The 17,967-nt window shown below is 40.5% G+C and overlaps 1 protein-coding gene across 9 annotated transcripts in view; it reads left to right on the top strand.

The window, feature by feature from the left end:
* PLCB4 (phospholipase C beta 4) overlaps window positions 1-17,967 on the top strand; it is a 402,883-nt gene that overhangs the window by 252,525 nt on the left and 132,391 nt on the right. For all 9 annotated transcript variants that reach the window (XM_057502744.1, XM_057502741.1, XM_036880089.2 and 6 more), the window contains 3 exons: window positions 8,422-8,502; window positions 9,349-9,408; window positions 10,632-10,775. In XM_057502744.1, the coding sequence (XP_057358727.1) occupies window positions 8,422-8,502; window positions 9,349-9,408; window positions 10,632-10,775 (285 nt within the window). The remainder of the gene's footprint in view (window positions 1-8,421; window positions 8,503-9,348; window positions 9,409-10,631; window positions 10,776-17,967) is intronic.

The following is a 17,967-nucleotide window of genomic DNA, read 5'->3' as shown; positions in this document are numbered from 1 at the left end:
TGTAAATATTTATTACAAAAATTACATTTTAATACAAATTATTACATTTATTTTCCCCCCCGCCCCCAGCTCTGAGGCTGGCTCAGTTAGAGAAGGACACAACGTGACCTCCCTGTGCAGAAACCACACTTGCAGGGAGTCTAGCTCAATAGTAATTTACAAGTCCTGGGTTTCCCTCACGCGTAGATCTTGGGATTTGCATTCTGGATCAGTGGAAATAAGCTCACAGTGGTACCATTGCTAGTTGTAGAGACCCACATAACAGAAATGCTCTCCCACACTATAGACATAGTTCTGCCGTCTGCCATCTGTGTCCTCTTGGGAGATTTGCTAACCTCAGGATCCGTTTCCTCATCCTTAAGGTATCAGTGGTGGTTTTCACCCCATTTGTTTCCGGATGACTAATCATAATCAGTACTGGCAATGTTAGTAATGATTCCTCTTACTGTGTTACATTAATGATAATAATGATTTACTGGGTTCAGATTCTATATCAAGCACTGTAATGTGCAGAGGTCACCTGTGTGATGGGTATTATTGTTTGTGTCCCTGCTTTTGGAGATGAAGAAACAGGAGCTCAAATAAGCCTGTAAATGTCCAGCCACACTTGGGTCAGGTCTGTCTGATACTAAAACCAGTATAAAATACCCAGTAGTTTCTGGTGTTCATGTGATGTTTTTTGTACTATGTACACATGTTTCTTCCACATCCCAAAATAAACTGTAATGCAGAAATATGTACCACTAGATAAAATGAATGGAACAGAGATTTTGGTAAAAGAGGAAAAAGAAAAAGGGAAAGGACATTAAATTAGAGACAGAATTAGCAGGCAGCCACTCTATTAGCAGCAGAAATATTCCATCAAGTTCAAAGTGAGCTGCAGATTGGCTGCTTGTGACCTGGTGGCCAAAGCGCTGCAGGAAAGACAAGCAGTCTTAGGATTTGCAGTGTCTGTTAGATTGCAAGGAAACCAACAGATCTGGAGAAACAGCTTTTCTTGACACTAATACCCAAGTAAAAATTCTGACATGATGTATGAGGTACTAAAAAATACCCCTGTGTGACAACTCATCAACAAACACTGTCTGTGCAGTTGGTGGGACTGGGAAAGGAATCCTCAAGAAATGTGGTCATTACAACTAAACTGTTTCTGAAGCCTTCTAACCCTAGTGACGGGCACTGGCATTCAGCAACAAGGAGCACAGGAAAGCCCCCTTCTGGTGTGACTGTGAGCAGTTACCTGGGCCCATTCCGTAACGAGAGCCCTCTCTCACGCACGGAGCTCAACGCAGGTGTGACTCAAATGTGTGTTTCTAGCAATCTCAGCTCAGCCCCACCAGCTATATAATACTGGGCAAAACAATTCCATCCTCAATGGCATCCTCTGTAAAGTGGGATACTAGTACCTCCTTCATAGGAATATTAGGAGGTTAATAAGTTAATGTGTACAGAGTTCTTAGAGCATTGCCTGGCGCATAGTAATCTGTGCATGTTTGCTAGTAACAGTTGGCGCAGTGGTACAGAAGCAGTACTCTCCCCATGGCTAGGTGCCATAGACATTTTGAGCTGCTCATCAGGAGACTGGAACTATATATCCCTCATGGGTTCTGGTTGAACATTAGCTGCAGGAGGAAAGGTCTATGTTAAATACAAACAACTTAACTAGTAGGGACTTCTGTCCACAGAATCAAGGGCCAAGGAAAGGAATGCAAAAGTTGCAGATGCTCTCATGTTGTCTGACAGACTTCCTCACAAGGTAGTAAATAGCATACACAAGGGTCTGTGATGAAGCAGCCATGGCCAGAGCCATCCTGCTCCTCTATGGCATGTGAGCCAAGAAGCTCGGCCTCACTCATCTCATGGGTTCTGTAAATTAGAAGGGAGATTAACAAATGGAATGAATATCCTGGATCCTTCCAAGGGGAAATCATTCGTATGAGCATAAAAACAATTTAAGTACTCATGCCCATCTGTTGTATGCTCTGTAAATCATTCTGATGGCAGACTGTCATCACTAAGGGCATGAGTTTTAACTTGAAAAAATAAAAGTGTGTGATTCTATCTGAGAGAGGAAGTGTTTGTATGGAATCAAAAGGGATCTTTTAGCTACAGAGCTTAGCCTTATTTTCCTGGAATAAAGAGCTGAAATAAATAGGCCATAAGCCATCACCTAGGCTTCAGAGCTTCTGGGATCTGAAAGAAGGTGTGAGCTTTTGGGTAGTGGTTTTTACTGTTACTGAGACTTGATAAGACCCCTAATGGCCTTTCCCTGACTCAGACTTCGCTTGCCTCTCTCCAACCTTAACAAAGTTTATTTCCCTTCCTCATAGTTTTCACCAAACCAGGAAACAAGGAAGCTAAGCCCCATATTTACCCAAAGGTGGAAGCTGCCAACACAGTGTTCATTGAGTGACAGTCCAAAATGTGTTGGTCATAGGTGGTGGGGACTTGGCTTGGTCAAGGTTTGGAGTCAGAGAAACTAGTTTGAATCTCAGGTCTGTTACTTATCAACTGTGGCTTTAAAGAACTCACCCTCTTCCAAACATTTTTTCCCTTCCCTCTAAAAGTACATCATCCAATATGACAAGCACTAACTCCATGGGGCCCTTTAAAAGAAAATGAAAATTAATTAAAATAAAAAATTTAGTGCCTCTGTTGCACTAGCTCCATTTCAGGTGCTTTATAAGCCCCATGTGGCTCTTGTGGCTACTGTGTTGGGCTGTGTCCATCTGGCACATTTCCAACATTGTGGAAAAATCTGTTGGACAAGTGTTGATCTAGTTTCAAACCTTGCAGAGTTGTCATGATATTTAAATGAGACAGTATTTGTGAAACATCTTGTACAATAGCCTAAGTTTAACAGTACCTGTTTGCCCATAAGCACTACCATTTACTCAGCATTTACCTTGCCCTGGTACTTCAGCTTTTCTAGTTTTGAGAACCCTGTGAGGTTGGTACCAGCTTTCTAAGTTTACAGCTGGGAAGAGTGAAGCTTGGCAAGGTCAGGCAGTACCACTGAGATTCTCCATCAGATGCCTTCTGAGGAGGCTGGCATTGGAACCCAGGAAGTACACACTATGAGGTCTGGCCCTCAGTGCCACCTCCCTTGAGGGTCGTCTTTCTCAGAAAGCAGGAGACTCATGGTGGGATGTGAATGCCCTCGTTCACTGCACTTCTCTCGATGTCTTCATCTACTTAACCAATCACAAGCACAGAAGAGCCCTGAACAGCTAACATTTAAATAAAAAGGAGTTGACATGTTTATTAATTTGCCCAAAATCGCTATCCCCAGGTGGCAGTGAGATTTGAATATTCCCTTTGATGACACAGACCCCACAGTAGAAAGTTGTAGCCATTCGCAGTTCACTGGGGTAGTGAGGGTAGGTGAGTGGGCAGCAGAGAAAGGGTACGAAATAATCACAAGTCACAATTAAAGTACGATCAGCTACCCATTATCTAGAAGCTCCACCCACATACTTTCCTCCTCTTCAGTCAGTGCTTTGGCCTGCTGAGATGTCTGCCATTCCTTAGAAGTAGAAATGGGATTTCATTTTGTTTAACCGAATAACTTTTAAAATTGAAATAAAGGAAAAATATTTTTAATCAGAGTTATTTTGAATGTTAACTTGCATCTTCGGAAGATGGGTGTGATACTGAAAAATGTTGAAGTAGCATGTGTTGGGGGAAAAAATACACTGAAGATAGTGTTGAGACACACAGCTTTTATAAGTATACTGTATCCTTGATGAAATGGCATGAATGTCTTTCTGGAAGCCCATAGTGGCACAGGCCGCTCAGAGCAGGGGTCCTTGAGACAGAAATAGCTTCTAGCTCTAGTGATTCCAGCAAAAGTGATACTGCTTGCCTCTCTCAAGGAAAATGCCCCCAGCCCGTAGTTTCTCATCCATACTTTCACAAAAGGAGCTCCTGTCCCATCTCTCCCAGTGACCTGAGAAAAAGTTGGGTTGGGCTGGATCAGAAAAACTAGATTTGAGCTCTAAAGTGTGACTATGATTAATTTTAACTGTGTTGTATGAGAAAAGAAATTCTGAGCTCCCGGGAAGAAGTTCCATTATCGTTTATTCCCTTATCATAGGATCCATTACCATTTCTGAACTGCAAAGCAAACAGATTTGCAAAGGAGAAAGAGCCCAGCTTCTCTGACATCTCTCCCCAGTCATGCCCAAGTCTAGAGGAAAGTTTTCCTGACACGGGGACTTGAGATTGTGATTGCCTCAGTCTGGTCATGGGGTCACAGCCCAAGTTTTGGTCAGTCGGTATCCCTGTGAAATTTACAACTGCTGTTAGCAAAAAGAAAAGAATAGAGATCTGCTGCTTTTCCTCACCAGGGAGCCAGGTTTATTAGTGAGAGGTGGAGAGAAAACTAAATAGCTTGTGTTTCTGTTCCTTTCAACTGATTGCCACATACCCCTCAGATTTCTTATCTAATTTTCATGGGTAGTTTGACACACTTGATCCAAGAATAACACAGTTGACAAGATTTTTGTGGGTTTTGTTGGCAACCCACCTGTCTTTAGCATTGGTCAGGGCATCCTGAAGGTCCCACTGGACAATTTGTATTCTGGCAACTGCCTCTCCTAACAACTGATAGGTTTTTTATCTATGAACTGTATTGGTACCTGGTAAATAATATTTGTTCCCTTTTTGCTTTTGTTGCCAGGAAGCCCAGAGCCAAATTGGTATCCTATTCTAACTGTGTAGGACCTTGTGACAAGCACTTCTGAAAGCTATCTTATACTACCTTTTCTTTTTCTTCCCTTCCCAGATTTTTTTATCCTGTTTTGAAAATGATTTCTTTGTAGTGGCATTCAAACAGTGCTCCTGGTCCAACAGGAGTCCTTAGACAGTGCCTCACAGCCACACCCAACCTCTAAGATGATCTTGTATGAATTAGAGAAGGGTGCCCCTTCCTCCAAGCAGACAGCCTCGAAGTGGTGCCTTGTATTTGTATGTCTGTCCATGGCAGCCCTCCAAGGACTAACCCTGATGAGTTCTGGGCCTGGTGCAATCCCCTCAATTTGAATAACTTCCTATTTATCTGTTTTATATATTGGCCTAAGAGAAATATTTCATTTGAAAAAATATATCATTTTTTTCTTCTTTTTTTTTGGTGCATGAATTTAGTTTCAGGGTGCTTTTGATGTGCTTGGTACTTGGAACACAAACATGAACAAGAATGTTTCAAGGACTCTGCCCTTAATGGAGGTTATACTGTGGTGTGGGAGCCAGTCATTAGATCAGTAAACAAAGAAAAATAATTGCAGACTATGATTGAATACTGTAATAGAGAATAAAATGAGAAACCTATTGAGCATGTCAGGGAAAGCTCCTCTAAAGAGGGGATAATTAAGTCAGGGTGAGTAGGATGAAGAGGAGCTAGCAATGCTAAGTGCAGTAGAAGACACTTCTGGCAGCAGAAACTGCACGTGCAAAGGCCCTGAGGCTAGAGAGAGTTTGAGAAGTTCAAGGAAAAGACCTTTGACAGTTGTAGTGAATAAAAAGGAAAACAAGGAATAGACAGTGGCATGAGGTAAGTTCTAAACGATCTTTTAAGCCATAGTAAGGAGTTGGCATTTTATCCCAAATTTAATAGGAATCCTTTGAATGGTTTTAATGAACTGATCAAAAGTTTAAAGAGTCAATTTGGCTGCTGTGGGAAGAAGTGATAGAAGGTAGAAGATAAATCCATGGGATCCACCAGTGGTAGTGATAGTGGTGGTGATGGAGTAAAATGAATATATCTGAAATATGCTATGGAAACAGACTTGTTAATATGGATAGGATGGACTTAGTGTTTTGGCCTAGAAAACAAAGCGAGGCATGGGAATCGAGGGTGTCTGTGAGAGAGTGATTATAGTATTGGACCATGGAAATAACTAGACAAGGATGGAAATCAAGTGGGAGACATTTGATGGATAGAGATTGGCAAGGTTAATGACTAAGAAGTTGCAAAGAAGTCAAATTAATATAGAACAATGAGGACTGTAGAACAACAGGCTAAAAGGGTCAGATGAAATGGCCCAAGAGTGGGATGTTAAGAGCCAGAATACAAGGTGGGGATGATAAGCTCTAGGGGTACATAGTGACTGAGAAGGAAGAAAGAAAAAAATTGCAGTTAAGGAGGTCAAGAAACTGAAAGTTCCACCCCAAAATAAGTCAGAGAACCATTCTTACTTGGCATGTATAATTTTTGGGTCATCTCAAATCTTTATTTGGAACTGGAAAGGGTGCACATTATTAATAATAAAAGTGGTAGTTTATTCATCGTGGGTCTGCTATGTAAATACCATTTTATAATGCCGTTTAAATACTGCTCTTTATATACCTCTTTGGAACATGGTGCACCAGAATACATTACCATTAGGATATTTTTTAAACAGTATTCTGAAATGTGTTAATTCTCATAATTAGTTGATAATTCTCATTTCTCAGTCAGTAATGATATAAGTCTCCTTCCGGCCTTTGGGTCAAGTTTAATACCTTTTTGCATGCCATATGACACCCTTCTGATCTAGCCTTATTTATGTGTGCATTCTTATCCCCTGCCTCTCCTTTGAGATGCTGTAACCACACCATCTCCTCGGAAGTCCCTGGTGCCAGGTTAAGTCTGTGTCATCTTTACAAATGCTGCTCCCTCTGCCCCTCATGCTGCTTCACCTGGGTAACTTCTGCTTGTTCTCTAAGACCCATCTAAAGTGTCAACTTCTGGGTCTAGCCTTTTCTAGAGATGAACCATGAACCATATGAATGTGCCATTTTTGTGAGTCCCCAAAACATCACATATTGGCAGGTCATGTTGTTAGTAATTTGCTGCCACAAACACATCTTCAAACCATTCATGATTGTTAGTAGCAACCACTTGCTAAATTTTAACTATGTGCTGAGTACTTGTACCATCTCATTTAATTCCCACAGTAAGCTTTAAAGCTAGGTGTAAATACTTCCACTTGTTAGGTAAGGATTCTGAGACTCAGAAAGGGTCTTTCTAGGGAAAGGTATAAATAAATGGCAGAACAGGGCTTGGATTCCAAATACAAAGGTCACACCATGCCCCTTCCTTTGTCTTATTCATTGCTATGTGTGCAGTGCCTACACATGCCTGGTATGGAGTTGAAATATGTGCAATAACTCTTTATCTGTCAGAAAAACTACAAATAAATCTGAAGGCTGGCTTTTTTCAGGGCTCCTAGGACTCTGAATTCCGACACTGTGTGGTAGACCCAGTAGCTTGACATTGGATTAACCTTGGGAAATGTCTCTGCTTATTAGAAAGATTATGTTTTGATAGGTGAACCTGAGATCCGAACTACCATTAAAATCTTAATCCTATAATTACTCTTTATTTGTTTTAAGTCTTTCCTCTGATCCATGTTTGCCAGACAGGTTCCCGACTGCTGGCATTGTAATTATCTAGGAGGACAAGTTCTTCAGATCATGCGAACATGTGGATTTGTTGACATGATGCCACGTCTTGGTGTAATGCAGTCAGAGGGCAGAGGGCATGTGTGTTCATTTTCTGAAAACCCTTCTTCCAAATCCTGGTGTTCTTAAATGCAATGGTACTTTTTTGCTGAAGACCAGGCATCTTTTGGCAAGCACAACATAGCTACTCTAGGACCCCTGCATTTGGCTGACATTCCTTCTTGATTCAAATCCTAATTCTGTAGATTTCAGGAGAGTTTCTGGGATCAAAGTTCACAGCAGTGGGTCTCAAACTTTACTGGGCATCAGAATCATCTGAAGGGCTTGCTGGAACACAGATTTCTGTGTTCTCCAGAAACGCTGGTTCAGTCTTTCCAGGCTGGAGCCCGAGAGTCTGCAATTCGGTCAAGCTCCCAGGTAACGCTCATGCTACTGGTTCAAGGACTAGATTTTGGGTAGCTCAAAATCTGGCTCAAGTCCCGGTTTACAGGACACCCAATGAGGCTGGATGTAAAAGCAAAGATCTCAGCTATGTTCTGAGTAAACACCTGAGTTCTGAATTGTGTAAGCAACAACAATAAAATGAGTAACTTGAAAAAACTCCTGATTTTTGACATTATGTCAGATATAGGCAATGATCTGTCATGTGTGGAAGACCAGTTGGCTGCAATCTGTGAGTACTTCTTCCTTCCAAGAGCTCTTCATCCAGGGTCTTAGAAACTTTCTTCTCCATGAACTTCAAGACATCAGTGCACTTTGTTCGTAAAGCTACTCTAGAGGAATATGCTGCATAAAATTGATCACTTTTTCAATTTAAAATTGAACACAAAGAGTTTTCAAAATGAATATAATAAGGAATGTGTTTATAAGATTCAGGATGCAAAAGAGTGATTTGTCATTTTCCCATGTTTAGAGGCTAAAAAATATTTGCATTTTTATTAGATTCAAAATACAGATTAGCACATTTCTTTTTAACAGGAATCCTTTGTGTTTGAGCCCAATTGCCTCTTCAAAGTGGATGAATTTGGCTTCTTCCTGACCTGGCGAAGTGAAGGCAAGGTATGGAAAAGGAACAGCAAGTTGCTCTTTCCTGCTGTCTGGCTTAAACCATTTTATTTCTGAAGAAGTAAGCAAAGTGCTTCCTGAGGGAATGGACCCATTCGCTAAAGATTTTTAAAAACATGCTTCTATGTTCACTGGGGATACAATGGTAATTAAGGGCATTTTCCTGGCCCATATAGAGTCCAATCTAGAGGAAAGCCAGGCATCCCCCCCCACAAAAAAGACCCCAAACAGGTTCAAATCATGGAATGTTCTGAAAGAGAAGGTCAGATTGTTGCAAGAGATTAAAACAGGCAGGTCTGATTTAATCTTGGGAATTAGGAAGGTTTCCTAAGAGAAGACATATTCAAACTGAAATCTCAAAGGTGCATTAAAAGCATGTTCATCTTGTTATATCCCATATACTGCAGGACTTAATTGGATACATAGCACAATGTACACCTTTAATGAGCCTTTGAGCTGAATTTAAGAAAAGTAGAACTGGAGTTATATAAACACATTATTTCCACTTAGTATTTCATGTATGCAAATATATTTAATGATAGACATTATTAACAATACTGTATGTATAAAAGTAATAGCACTTTATAAACATTTTATAAATAATCATTCAGTATTGCATTCATATATATATATATATGTACATTTGGAATGGGATGTCTGGACTCTTGACTATTTCTGATTATTGGAAATTATTATTATTGTCACTTGTTTCTCACTCCCTCTCTACCTTACACTAATCAGCACAGCCTCCATCATCACAAACATTTGCTAAGTACCTTGTCTGTTCCTTAGGTCTGGCAGAATTTAGGCTCACTGCTGGATTATGTTGTCTCTTTTCAGGAAGGACAAGTGCTAGAATGCTCCCTCATCAACAGTGTTCGGTTGGGAGCCACACCAAAGGTACCTGGGATTGGTGTTTGCTGTTCTTCCAAACACAGATTTACTTAGGTTGGAAATAGTCTCCAGGATTCTGCTTAACTTATTAGTGTCCCCAAATTATCAGCTGGGAATTAACAACAGACACAGTGTAGAAATCCTCTCATCTGTAATTGTTGGGTGATTTTGATTATACCATGTTTAGTTATATTGGGAATGTTTATTAGCTTTGAGAGGAAGACTTAGGTATGATAACAGCATCAAAAAAAACCCCAGTTCCCCTAACTCAGAAATTAATCTGACAAACCCCCTACTCCCATATCCCCCCTTTATCACTTTAGCAGTGAGTCACTTCTGCTCTGTGGTTGACATGGAAATTTAAACAGCTTGAGTAGTTCCATATCTGTGCACCTATGCATGCAGACATTGGCTCGCCTTGGAGGCTCAGTTTGCCTCTGATAGAAAAAAGAACAGTGTAAAAGAAGTCTTTTTCACAGTGATTGATTATTTGACTAAGTTTGCATAGTGGTGCTAGGAATTTTAAATCAGGATTTTTTCTAGAATATTCTAGCACAGTATTTATTCCCTTTTCTGTAATAGCGGGATTTTAGGTGTTTAAAACAAAATTAATGTTCCTTACTTTGTTGCTTTTTTTTCAAGCCATCCTCTTTTATGTTAGTTAAAATTTCTGTGTAACCATGTTGGTATTTCCCCTGAGTTCTTTTGGAGAAAAGGACACTATTTTATTTGCTAATTGGGGTAAGCTTACACAGTCTTCATTTCAAATGAGGATACCATAGCTTCTAGAGGTGAACACACTCTGTGTGCAGGCTACATGATCTCATTCTTGAATGGCATGTGGTTACTGGTCATGGCAATATCACACTTATTTGAGTCCCTCAGTGACTGCCTGGTTGGCGACCCCTTTGGTCTTTGTGGCCACAGGCAGGCCCAGGTCAGAGCCTTTCCATCCCATTGCTGCTATTCCAGGTCCTCCAGTCACTACAGTCAAAAATCTAAAAAAAGACCCTCACATCTTTGTTTTCTAAATCAATGATGCCTTTCTTCCCGAATTAGGGCAAGTAATGTGTGGTATTACAGGTTTTACGTCTACAAGTTTTAGAACAATACCTGTTCATTTTAAATAAAAAACATTTGCCCTTATGTGTATTTTTACATTAAATGAACATGTTTTCTCCATGCTCTGTGATCGAACATCTTTTTTTCCTATTTGTATATCTGCACAGGATCCCAAAATCCTGGCTGCTCTTGAAGCTGTTGGAAAATCAGAAAATGATCTGGAAGGGCGGATAGTTTGTGTCTGCAGTGGTACAGATCTGGTGAACATCAGTTTCACATACATGGTGGCTGAAAATCCAGAAGTGACTAAGGTAGCCTCAGTGATAAAACCTCCCTCCTTCCCCCTCTATCTGCATATATGTGCTTTGCATAATTTTTATGTATAACTTTGATATATATTTTAAATTGTATAATAATTTAAATTAAAACATTTCCAGTGCCTTGCTGGAATGTTGGTGTAGAAAATCTGGCAAGCACAATACCCTTTTAGCATAGCACTCATGTACACCTACAACCTAGATAGCCTTCTGTGATACATTCTAGGAAAAACTAATCCAGCACTTCTCACACTTAAATGTGCACAGGAATCAACCTGGGATTTTGTTAACATGCATATTCTGATTCAGTAGGTCTGAGATGAGGACAAAACTCTCCCTTTCTAGCAAGCTCCCCATTGATGCAGATGCTGCTGGTCTAAGAACCCCATCTGGAGTGGCCAGAGGCTAGATCAGCACTCCCCCCACAGAAATGTAATGCAAGCCTCGGATATAATTTCAGCTTTTCTAGGAGCCACATTTAAAAAGTAAGAAGGAGCAGGTGAAATTAATTACTAAAATAGTTTTTTAACCCTGTATAGCTAAACTATTCTTATTTGAACAAGAAATTGGTATAAAATTTATTAGTGACATATTTTACATTCTTCTGTTCATTCTAAGTCTTCAAAATCTGGTGTGTTTTCAATTCAGAGTAGCTACACTTCAAGCACTCAATAGCTACCTATGGCCAATGGCTACCATACTGGACAGCACAGGTTTCAGTAGTAAAGATATCCAAGCTCCTCCTGCCCCACTAAGTTATTAAAGTAGCGGGTTATGGCCCATCTTTGAATAACCATGCCTAGCATACCATTTCCCTAGCAAGCAAGTCCCAGAGATTTTGGCTAAAATAGAAAGCCTCAAATATAAATCACTTCTCTGTAAGTCATTAGTCTTCAGGGTGGTTTTATCTCTGAACAGAGTTCCTATTTTCTTTCTATAGGATGTGCAAAGAGGCCTGTGCCTTTACTCTCCCATTGCAGAAACCTGGGTTTGAGGGATGGGGAGACATTCCATTTTACCATTTAATTCTACAAGTAGAAACTCAGGGTAGGGTTGAATGAGAATCTTGAGAAATCATGAATTTTAGAAGGGAATATACAGGTAAGATCATTTGATGAAACTGAGATTAGAAAGATTTACCCTTGGATTTAGAGCTACCCGGTGGCAGAATTGAGATCTGCAGACTCCCAGGCCATAAAGGCCCTGTCCCCTCACCCACAAAGTGTGGTTCATATCCCAGCCGCAACAACACCTGGTAGGTAACTTATGTGCACTGAAATTTGAGAAGCTCCCAGTTGTGTGTGTTTGGAGGAAACGGATGGTTGCTCCATGCTACTTGGGAGCGTTTGTTTCTGTCCTTCTGGCGTTTTTGTGCTATTGTTTCAGCTCATCTAATATTTTGTGAGAACAGATATTGCAATGCCTTCAGGTTCTTCTAATATTTTGCTCAGATCAACATCCAGTTTGAATCATACTAATCTAAACAAACATTGTGCCTATTTGTAGTTCATGCCTGCTTATTTGTTATAGAAGTCTTTTTAGTTGCTGTTGACCATAGCAATATTCAACCCTAGAAGTCCATGTTGACTACCCAGGAAAAGACTCGCTATTCAGATACAGATACTTAGCTACCTACCTGAAGTTTTGCAAAACACAGTTCTGTAGATCTGTATTTCCTGGCTTCTGTCAAGTCATGATTTTATAAGAAACAGTATGATTCAGCATGTTCTCGGGCTTTGGGACCAGATGGCCTGGACTCATATCCTTGCTCTCCCACTTATCAGCTGTGTGACTTAGATACACAAATTCTCTCTCTGTGCCTCATTTTCTTCATCCATAAACTGGGAAAAATAGCCCTAAAGATTGTCATGGGAATCGCATGGGTTATTACATGGGAAGTACTTAGTGTACTTGTTCATCAAAAGCCCTCAATGTGTGTTAGCTATTATGATCCCAGGGTCACAGGATTTTAGAGCTAGAAATGGAATTCAGGAATCGTTTCTAACCATTACTTTTTAAATGAGGAGAATAAAGCCAAGGACTCAAGTACATGGCAGGCTAGGCCAGAGTCTGGCCTAAAACCCAGGCCTGCTCTGCCATGTAGTACCAGCCACCCCACCTCATGCCCTGAGCAAGTACAGGGCTGGAAAGATGGCTCAAACCAATAAATCCCATAACATTTTTTCTTTCCATAGTTTGATGGCTATCATTCTAAGTCCATTTTGTTTAAGAACCGTGTTTTGAAACCTATCCTTATGTGTAGGTGGTATATATGTGTATGTTTAAGGCAGAGGATGTCTATGTAAAGGTAAGATTTGGTGTTTTTTTCCTAGTAGCATTTCCACCATTTCCACAGTTTAAAGTTAGCCAGCCAAATGTGTAAGAACTGTAAAATAACTCTGTACTGGACAAGCCTAACATATGAAAAGTGCTCAATAAATACCTGTTTTATTGAGGTCCTTATGTTGACTGAATCAATAAATTCTAACCCAGATGATAAGTATGTACAACCCTTAATGCTGTACACCTCAAGTGCTTTACAGTTCTAAAGAAGGCTAGGAAAATGTCTTTAGACAAAAAGACTAAGAAAATATGATTCATTGATTCTCATAAGGTCTGGGATTCCATGGTGTTACTTTTAGAGTCACTTTTCAGCATGTAAGGGGACGGTTACTAAGAAGCCATGATAAGACTGGAGGTTTTAACCTGGTGTCCTGTCTCTTTCCAGTTGAAATCATTATTTGTGGCTTGCCTAATTTCTTCCTGCTGTTTAGGTCAGAAAATGTAGTTTTCATCTCCTCTCCTTAAAAGCCCTCTGTTAAAAGGGATTGCTCACAAACTGCTGGAACTTCTTCAAATGCGGTGTGCCTTTGGGTAACAGGTGGGTCTGATAAGTCATGCAGCTTACAACACATATGAATAAAAGCAGCCACATTAAGAAGGTATTTTCCCTTTTTTTCCTGAACTGTAATAAAGCTTTATTTTTCCTGAATCATCCTCATCTCTTTGCCCACTGTTTAACTATAAACTACACAAATAATACCAAACATAATAACTTTCTTGAGTTAGAAAAGCAACTCCTTTTCTCTCGTGCATGTTTTTTTTTCTTTTAGAATACAATTAGTCTAGAAGGATTTTGTCTGTGGCAAATTGAATGGAGTTCACATCTTTTCATTAAGTTACAGCTGGTACCGCACAGCAAACTGAAATCACAGCGTCCCTGTATGTAAGATTGAAATGCAACCCTTAAAGTCTCCACAAATATATCTGTTTTATACCACATACCACATTTTCCTTTGATTACACAACTAAGCTGTTATTATGAGATTCAAAATGCAAAGAGTTGGATTGAGTTTAAACAGTTTCCAGACTGCTCATTTTACTTCACACAAGTCATAAATATTTGGTGAAACTCCATAAATAATGTTTTCTAACCAAGTCCTCAAATAACTGTGTAAATAAGTACTATAGAAATTAAATTATGAAAATATGATGTATTCTTTTTGTATGCCAAAAGAGAGAAATGTAGTTTGTTACAGGCAATAAAAACTAGTAAATTGGGTTGAATGTCAAAAGTGCTTTGCTAAATTTGACTTATGTTCAGTGGAAGACTTACTACAGAGGGTTTTGGAGATGGGATTTATTCTTCATTTTGTTGAAAGTTCACTGTATAGCCAGTCAGGTCCTTTGCTAACAGCCTGCAGAATCTCAGTCCCCTCAACCAGTTCCTCTACCCAAGGTTAAACCACTCAAAGGGATCAGACCAAGGCCTCACTGGGGAGCTTCTTAAAAATGCAATTTCTTGGTCCCCACCCAAGCCTAGGGAATCTGATTTTGGGGGTGGATCCTAATATTATTTAACTAGACTCCCAGGTGATGTTGGTGAAGGTTGAGCCCTGTTGGGTTAGCATACAAATAGACTAAATCCAAAAATCACAACAATTTTGAACCCAAACAAGTTTTTATCAAATTGATTGACTACAGTTTACAAGTGAATCTGTAGTCCTATTTGTTCCACCAGCTTAGCCTCTGATTAGAATTCACTAAGAATACACACACAACATAATCAAATGAATTAGTTTCTATGACCCTACAAACAGGTTTGTTTTTAAGTGTCCCCTATTAAAATGCAATTTCTTGAAATGCAGTTTTAATTGTATACATGCCAGTGATTCTTAAAGTGTGGTCCTAGATTAGCAGCTCCAGCACGGGGAACTTAATTAGTGATGCTGACTTTAAGGCCCTGCCCCAGCCCTAGTGAATCAGTAACCCCATGCTTTAACTAGCCTTCCAGACGATTCTGATGCATTCTCAAGTTTGAGAACCACTGTGCTGTGGAAAAGCTCAATAATGAGCATTTATATCCCACTTCTGTTGCAGAAGCCTTGCAGAACTTACATTACCTCCCTGGTCTGCTGCCCAGGCTCACCTCAGCTGATGCCTGCAGAATGCTAACATAGATAAATGGTAAATCTGAATTTTCTATCATCCAAGCCCCAATATACTAATTGATTAAAATCCTTCAACACATTTGCTCAATCGTTTGAGGCTTAAGTCTGGGATATGGTGTGTGTATTTGTGTTATTTCGGGTTTCCAAGAGTTAATGTTGGCATGATCTTGTTTTCTTTTGTTATTTCCTTAAACCATTCTGAATTCATTGGAAACAAATCAGTGAAGGGCAGTAAAAAGCTTCCATAAAGCCCATGTAGTGAATCAGAGCAAATGAGTGGGTGCGTCTTTGAAAGCTGCAAATGCCCCATCCCACCTAGGTGTTTTCTTCTTGCCAAATAAAGATAATGGAGTTCCTTTGTTTTATTGTAGGGTCAAATTTAGGAACCATCAAACCTTCTTCCCTTAGGAGAGCTGCATTCATCAGCTAATCTGTGGAGTGGGTGAAACTTGTCTCTGTGGGCCTCCCATGACTGCCTTTTTTTCTCTCTTGCTCCCTGGGGTCTCATCTGCTCTTGCAAGACCATTTGTCCCAGAATCTACTACTTCAGGGTCTCATTTTTGGAGGAACTCTCAGAACTCTGAAACGAGGTCTTTATCTCTGTGACACCAAAAGCTACAGTTCCTTTAGACCAGAATTTGCAAACTCAGGTGCCAACAGAAGCCCCAGAGATGACATGACTAATGAAATGCCAGGTGAAGGCAAATAGAGGCTGGCGTAGACTTGAGCGAATTGGAGTGTACTCATACCATCTGAGTAGGCAGCCTCCACCTACTTCCAGCCAATTCTCCACCTATCAGAGCATGGGTCTGAGGTTGTAAGGTTATTGGCAGTGGTGCTGTTTTTTTCCATGAGATACTAGATTGTTTACATGATGTCACCTGATGTTAAATGTTGGTAAATATATTCATTTTTTTAAACACAATATGTGCCAAATGACAAATATGTAGATCATTAGAACCTTAGCTCTAGGCTTCAGCCAGAGTGCAGCATGAATGTACCTGCCCTAAGGTGAGCAAATATTTACTTAACAGGTTAGTCTCATTGACATTTTAAATGAAGATGCCCTTTTTTTCCCCTTTTTTTCTTCCTTCATTCAGCTATTCATCCACAAAGTATTTTTTGATGAGTTCAAAACATGGACAAATCATTTCCATCACATGGGTTTTATCCTCATTTGTAAAAGAAGGGAGTTGGACCCAGTGATCCTAGAAGTTATTTTTTCCTATAAAACTTAAGGAATCTCTTTGCAACAAAATTGCACTAGATGTCAAAGAGGTACAGATTACTTCTTCTAACAGGACACTTGTATACACATGGAAGTCCCTAGATTAGCCTGATGCAGGTCACATCACCATCCCTGAGGCCAGTCATCAAACTGCCAGGAAAGGGGCTCTGTGGTTGGACAGGTGAGGGGAGACAAGTATTTCCATAAAAGAAGAAGGGCACAGTACCCAGAAGAGGGAGGGCTTTCTGGTCACGTCATGATGTCCATGGTGCACAGGCCACCAGAAGAGAAAAGGCTGAGCAGATGGGAGTGAGGATGTGAGCAGACATTTAAAAGTAGAGGACTGTTGGGCCCACAGTGGTGGGTCTAGTGAGAAGACTGGAGTAAGCACTTTTTATTGAGAAATTGGAAAGTTAGGCTGAGACTGTAGCCTGCTTTGAGTGCCAAGCTGAGATGCTTGTGGAATCTATCCTGAAGATTCTATGGAGTTAATGAAAGGTTATGACTCACATTGTAGGAGGGATGCAGCATGAACTTTACCTTTTAAGAATGTCAAAATGTGACAGTAACGTGGCTGATGACACTAATTCCAAAGTTTGGTCTGGACCAGTAGCATCATTATCATCTGGAAACATGTCAGAAATGCAGGATCTCAGGCCCACCCCAGACCTGCTAAATCAGAATCTGTACTTGAATAAGATCCCTAGGCACTTCTTTGTGCATTAGTTTGGGAAGTACTGAGGTTAAAATACAAGAAAATCAGTTGTTCTTGGCTTCAACCAATTACCCAAGGAGAAAGACCTGTGAAATGTTTGAATGTGGAACAAAGAAGGCTTGTTCCTGGGTGAGGTGAGAGAAGCCAAGGTAGACCAGCTTGTATGACTGCCTAACTGGAAGTATGATGGCAACACATAACAGAAATCGAAGGCCTGGCTTCTTTGGGCAGAGTTGGAAAAGGAAGAGAATTTGTTTAAAATATGTTCTCTGAGGAATGTGTACATCAGGGGCCCTGCTTTGGGTCAGACACTGCCAAGGCGATCACACACTGCTCAGAGGCCATCAGGGGCTTGTCTGCAGTACCAGTCTTGACTTTTGTTGCCAGACAGCTGCATCTGGAGAGGTCTTTCCCTGCGAACTAGGCAAACCTCAACCCAGGAGGACTCTTCACTCTGATCCGGAAAGAATTCTCCATCAGGCTGAAACAAGTGCCAGCAAGAAAGGAATTCATTAAAGCCAGTGTAGACATGAATGGCAGCAGCCGTGCAGGCAGTAGAGAACAAGGAAGAGCTGAGGGAGAAAAGGGATGTTCATTGAACTCCTGCTTCACTGAAGTTTGCATAGAGCAAATCTCTTGCCAACTCCTTAAGCCAGGGTCACCTTATATCCAGCATCTGTTTGATCTGCACAGTGTGGAAACTAAGTCCCTACCACCCCAGGATTTGGGGGAGCTGCAGAACACCAGACGGAGTAAGTTTATGTTCTGAGAGCTTCCATTTCCCTACTGATC

This window comes from Manis pentadactyla, chromosome 5 (genome assembly GCF_030020395.1).
Source record: "Manis pentadactyla isolate mManPen7 chromosome 5, mManPen7.hap1, whole genome shotgun sequence".
Lineage (NCBI taxonomy): Eukaryota > Metazoa > Chordata > Mammalia > Pholidota > Manidae > Manis > Manis pentadactyla.
The sequence above is the reverse complement of the archived record's forward strand: the minus strand, read 5'-3'. Positions and strand labels throughout refer to the sequence as shown.